A 6,000-nucleotide genomic window follows, 5' to 3' on the forward strand; every position below is an offset into this window, starting at 1 on the left:
GTGACTAGGCCTGGCAGAGGATATGCAGTGTTTATACGTTTTCCTTTTTTCTCTGTTTTTATGTGTTTTCTTCTGATTTGGAAACTAGTAAATGAAAAAGGAAATCTGGCTATTTGGAGTAAATTAGAGGAGATGGACTGGCAGAGACTGTTTGTACCAGGAACTCTTAGCATCACTTTCAAGCTGTTGCTGCCAAAGTAGCAGAGGACCAAAGAGTGAGCTCCTTCTGCAGTCGCCTTTACAATGTAGTTTGCCCAATCTGCTAGTGTGTTGTAGCGTCATCAACCTACTTCTTCCCCTCTCTTGTGCCAGTTTGCAAGTCAGAGAGACTTAAAATATGCCACCTGAGTTTTGGGCCAACATGCTTTTTCATCAGGACTGAAATCATAGAATCCTTTATCAAGCGGTTTGATGCCTGCTTGCAAGACAAAGCAGTCAAGGGGGTTACTAGTCGTGGTTCATAGCTCATCTTAACCCCAGCTTCTTTTCATTGCATAGAAAGTTGACTATTGGCAGAATACCAGTACGTGGTATCTGGTTGAAGCCAGACAGTTTAAGAGAATGACTTTGGGTAATTGGGGAAATTCATCTAATTTGGAAAAGGGTGTCGGGGGGAGAAAGCCAATCTTACCCATGTTCGATACTCTCACCCCCACTGCAGACTTTATTCAGTGAGCGTGAGCCTCATGTTCTGTGTGTTATCTTTTCAGTGGGAGAAGTTGCAGATGACAGCCAGCGAGCGGAGGAAGATCATGTGCTCAGTGACGTTCCATGTCATTGCCATCACCTGTGTGATCTGGTCCTTGTATGTGCTCATTGACCGCACTGCTGAGGAGATCAAGCAGGGGCAGGCAACAGGTATGTGCTCAGAACCAAAGGGGGAGAGCCCCACACAGAAGTCCTAGATAACACACTGGGGTCTCAGGATTGGAGCATTACTTCAGATTGATTTTCAAGTCAGACCTCAAATGTCTGGGTTTCTGGAGGGGGCCATTAACTATGAGGCACCAGGCATCCTGTTCGGATGTTTCTCTTGTTGTGGTAGTATTTAAAATCCAGTGAGAAGAGATCAAATCACAGAGAGAAAGACAGTCTTCATAAACTGTCTCCTGAAGACCAGGTTAAAAGGGAGTGGACACCCTTTCCCACCCTTCCGTCAGCAAAGTGAGCTTCAATGAGCTAAGAATCGTGGGTTATAGGAAGTTCATAAGTTGTGTTTCATTTGTTTCAGATTTTAAATAAGGTCAGCTGATAGGCTAACCAGGTTTTCCCCTTTCAGGAATCCTAGAATGGCCCTTTTGGACTAAATTGGTGGTAGTGGCCATCGGCTTTACTGGCGGACTTCTTTTTATGTACGTTCAGTGCAAAGTGTACGTACAATTGTGGAAGAGACTCAAGGCTTATAACAGAGTAATCTATGTTCAAAACTGTCCAGAAACAAGCAAAAAGAATATTTTTGAAAAACCTGCACTTACAGAGCCCAACTTTGAAAATAAAGATGGACGTGGAATCTGTCATTCCGATACAAACTCTTCTTGTTGCACAGAACCTGAAGACACTGGAGCAGAAATCATTCACGTCTGATTGTGTGGAGTGTATAGTTTTCCTGGATATCCATGAACAGCTGAAGGAAATTGTTTACTGCCAATTGTGTACCTTTTCTTATGTGCTTTAATAGCACAGACTGGGCGGGTGACTATTTTTAATGGCTTCTGTTTTTCTAAACCCTCCCTAGTGAATCTCCTGGAAAGCTCTCACATCAGCTGTGCATGGCTGAGCTCTACTTCTGCCAGCATGTCTGCGGGAAGGGAAGATGGAAGACTCCATGACACCATGTTAGGGAGCTGGCCCATGGTCTTGAGCAGAATTAGAGAATAAAATGACAAACCTCTGGGAAGAGCAGGAGCAAGGTGCGCAACCTCTTCTAGTTAGCAACAGTCCCCACCCTGGAGCAAAGTGTTTGGGAATGTCTAGTCATCATAGGAGAATTTCCCTCCTCGCTAAGGAGAACCTGGGAGATGTGTTCCCTCTACCAGTGCTACCACTGACAGTTCTCCCTAGCAAACGGGCCTTGGTGCTCTGCATGGTGGCAAGTGATTCACTAAGCAAACAGCACTTTACAGAAAGAAAATCTTTATTTTATAATATGTGTCCAGTGAGATTGACATTTAAAAGAATGTCTCATTTAGAAACCTTCCCTTTATAACCCTGTTTATCTCTTTTATGTTATAATAGACCTAAAACTCTTTTGGCCTTATGTATTCTAAGAAACATGACATTCATTCTATGTCTATTAAAGGGACTTGTGACTATAAAGTAGGACAAACAGGTATGAGGCTTTTCATAATATTTCATGGGGGTTAATGGATTCTAGATGGCAATTTGAGCATAATTTCTAATGGTTTCAAGCCTGTTTTATGACAAATCTTTATAGGCTGGCCCGAAATGTTTCTTTTTTGTCAACGCTGAAAAGGAAGGATTTAGAGGTCTAAAGAAAAGGGAGTAAGTAATTAGAACAAAACAATATTTAAAAACAGACACACCTCTCTAGTTTGTACTGCTTCACACTGAAAGAGTAAGCTTGCACCACCTTGGTCTAGGGTATGTATACTGCAGGTGCTCCTGGGCACCTGCTACCTCGGCCAGGGGAGGTTCTGTGGATCACTGCTCAGGGCAGAGAGGCAGATGGGCTGGCTCTGGGACTTGGGCCAGGAGTGAGCAGCAAACTGCCGGGGTCCACTGTGTCACTGCCCCCAGCCACACCCTTACCCATTTGTCGCCTTAAACTGGACTGAATAGAGAGGATCCTTTAGGGGCCCCTGGCCCTGTGATCAGTTAGTTCTGTCATCAGGGATTATCTCCTGTACCGTTTTTCATAAAACAAACAAAACCAAAATCACTACCATCAGATGGCCTTTGTCCTTAAAAAGTCTGCTTAAAATTCTGTTTTTAAAACCAACTTCATTGCACCAGGCAAATGAGTCAACTCCAAGAAAATAGGCCAGGGGGTTCTGCAGTGTAATGTGGATATTCCCAGATGCTTACTTTCTAAGCAACTCTGAATGCACAGAGCCTCTTCTGCGGGGTGAGGTGCCTGGGGGCCCTCTGAGCCTTATGTACCTCATCTTTCCTTAAGAGGATGAAGCAAACACAAGATGATTCATTTGCTCTCCAAAGTGGAAGCCCTGTGGCTTGTTTTGAAGCTCTGGGGGAGAGCATGTGGTAGCAGACTGTGCTCTGTGCCATCTCCCACCCAGAGTCTGATTCTTCGGGATCATGGGTCCTGGTCTAAGGAGCTGCTCTGCCAGGCAGATACTGTCTAGCCACAGCCAACCCTTTAAAATTGATCAGCCTGCCCTCTGTCTGTCTCCCAGGCCATATCCAGCCTGTGCCTGTGATCACTGTGCCCCCAAGTGCAATTATCCACACCCCTTCTCACCCTAGGAATACCAAGCAGCTACAGACTGTCCATTCAGGGAGCTGAATCCTGGTCAGCCCTGCCTCTGCTCCTTAGGAACTTCCTAGGCAAGGCTCCTTGTCTCTGCCACCTTTAATAGCAGATGAACAGTCAAGTGAAGAGAGGGATTCACAAGTGAAGAGATTTTTAAGTGGGAATCTTTTCTTCTCCCCTGATGGAACCCCTTATGCTGAACTTGTAAAGTACTGAGACTTCCTGTAGAAAGGTAAGTATGCTTTGGTAGTGATAGCCCCTGGGCAGCCCATCCATTGTAGCTGGCACCCGCTTTGGCAAAGGTGCCTTTGTAACCATGACTGTTGTGTTGGTCCCATCCCCAACTAGATTCTCATGTGAAGTCTTCTCATTTCTTTTCAGGGAGGCCTAACATCATCTATCTCATCATCTCCTACCAAGCTCCTAAAAACCCTCTGTCTGTGGTGGTCTGTCCCACATCCTTCTTTCCTCTCCTGGAATGGCACACAGATGCCCACTTATCTTTCTATTTTCTTACAGGTTCTAGTTGAGCACCTCTGACCCTATTCTTAGTCCCAGCTCTAAAATCTCTGGGGACTAATGAAAGCACCAAGCCTTGGCCAGATTGTGCTGTGCTGCCATCTAGTGGGAACAGCAGATCTGCTAGATTTTCCTTTATTATGTATCAATTTGCCTTCTGTGTTCTTTTGGGGGTTAATTATTCCCCAGGTTTCCCTCATCCTGCACCTGGCTTTAGTGGGAGGATGACATTTAGCTGAACCATAAAGAAATGTGGGATGACCTTGTAAGTCTCAGGGCCGGGAGTGCTGGTACTTGTGCGCCAGGCAAGGGGGAGATGGATGTGGTCTCAGGGGTGTCACCAGCCAGCTCTCTGATTTGGCCTTTACTTCTCGCATAGTTACAGTATGACTCAAGGTCTTCTGACTTTGGCTGCCAGCAGTAATTTGGTTTTTGTGCCCAAGTTTAAGAATTTCCTGAAAACTCTGTAATACGTCTCTTCCTACACCAGTCCTCTAATTTCTCTTCCTCTTTTTCTGCTTCAGTCCACTCTTTTCAATCTTATGGATCAAATTTCCAAACCTGAGGGTGTGTCCTACCTGGCTACAGATACACAGGCCCCAGGGAGTTGGGCCAGTTCAAGAGCCTAGCATAATGCCTGAATGTGTTGGGGCTGCTTCTGCTACCTGGTGGTTGGCTGAATGGCTGGGAGAGGATTGGGAACAGGGTAAAGATCCATAATGCTGTGGATTTGGCAAACACAATTTTGAAATACCCTTTTGAATCAGATTTGAAATATGCAGCTTCCATCTTTAGCGCAAGGAAAGAAGTAAACAAGGAAATGAAGGCATTTATCTGTGTTTTGGAAGTAAGTTGTGCAGCTCATCACCTACTTAGATGCAATGCTTCTAGAAAGTTGATTGTTAATAAAAACCAAATTTACACTGGCATGTGTGGTGTAGTTTCTAAAAAAGCACTTCATATTTGAATTTTTTAACTTAGGAAGTTTCTAGTTATCTAAATGTCTAGTTTTGTATCCTTTTGTGTATGTTCACTGTTTCTCAGTATTACCACTTGACTAATTCTCTGTATGGGAGCTTGTTTGTGCTATACACAGGGGTGTCTAATTGCAGCAATAAAGCATTTCTTTACAAAGGAGTTTTGCCATGAAAGTGTTTTTTCTGCAAGGAGGTTGGGAACCTTGGCAGGTATGCCTACAGCTCTGATCCCCTTTTCAGGTTCTTCTGGCTTATACATTAGAGAAGAAAATCATGCACCCTCTGGAAGTGTTGATTTTCCATAGCCTGTCCCTCTGAGGGAGGACAGCTCTCACACACACTGGTGGTCAGTGGGAGAGAATGGGTTCTGGAGGGCGTGTGGGCATGAAATAAAAATTGATGTAGTTCACACAGGTGTGCTTGATTGAGACATTCAGGCTGTAGCTGGACTCACTGCCCCAGAGAAGGCAGACTCAGGTTCTGGGTGCATATGGCAACAGGACCCTTGGAGGAGTTAATTGCTTAATTAGCCTTATCCGTTGAAACATTTACTGAACCACAGCCTAGCTGAGTAAGAGAACCAGGGGAGACTGGCAGGAGTGCTGGTGATAGCTTAGCCTGGCTGCATCTCCTGGCTTCTGACAGCTTTACCTGTGTGCATCAGGTAAAAGGAGGGAGGCCAAGGTTTTCCAGAATATACTGTACCCTAGATGAGCCAGGAGAATTTGTCTATAAATTATGGATAGGCTTCCAGGAAACTTGGGAGCTAAATAGGAGGATACTTGGCCAAAGTGTATTTCTTGCCCGAGTTCTGTGGGAAGAGGTCCCTAGATCTGAGTGGAGCTGTTGAGGATTCTAGAGGAGGATGTGCCGGCTGCAGAGCCAGCAGAGCTGATGAACTTGCTTGGGTATGTGCTTGCAGGAAGAAGGAAAGCCAGGACATGCCCTGAGATCATGCTCAACTGTGGTTGGAGGGAGTGGTGAGGAAGTGGAGATGAAAGAAGACTTGGCTTTGATAAGAATGTGAGGTGGGGGGGTTGCCCTAGAGGAGCC

General features: G+C 45.2%; 1 protein-coding gene across 7 annotated transcripts in view; it reads left to right on the forward strand.

The window, feature by feature from the left end:
• MARCH8 (membrane associated ring-CH-type finger 8) overlaps positions 1 to 5,107 on the forward strand; it is a 118,947-nt gene extending 113,840 nt beyond the window's left edge. For all 7 annotated transcript variants that reach the window (XM_023527988.1, XM_011355439.2, XM_023527984.1 and 4 more), the window contains 2 exons: positions 711 to 858; positions 1,280 to 5,107. In XM_023527988.1, the coding sequence (XP_023383756.1) occupies positions 711 to 858; positions 1,280 to 1,584 (453 nt within the window). In that variant the 3' untranslated portion in view covers positions 1,585 to 5,107. The remainder of the gene's footprint in view (positions 1 to 710; positions 859 to 1,279) is intronic.
• The last annotated feature ends 893 nt before the right edge of the window (positions 5,108 to 6,000 follow it).

The sequence above is a fragment of the Pteropus vampyrus genome, unplaced genomic scaffold (genome assembly GCF_000151845.1).
Source record: "Pteropus vampyrus isolate Shadow unplaced genomic scaffold, Pvam_2.0 Scaffold20, whole genome shotgun sequence".
Taxonomy (NCBI): Eukaryota; Metazoa; Chordata; class Mammalia; order Chiroptera; family Pteropodidae; genus Pteropus; species Pteropus vampyrus.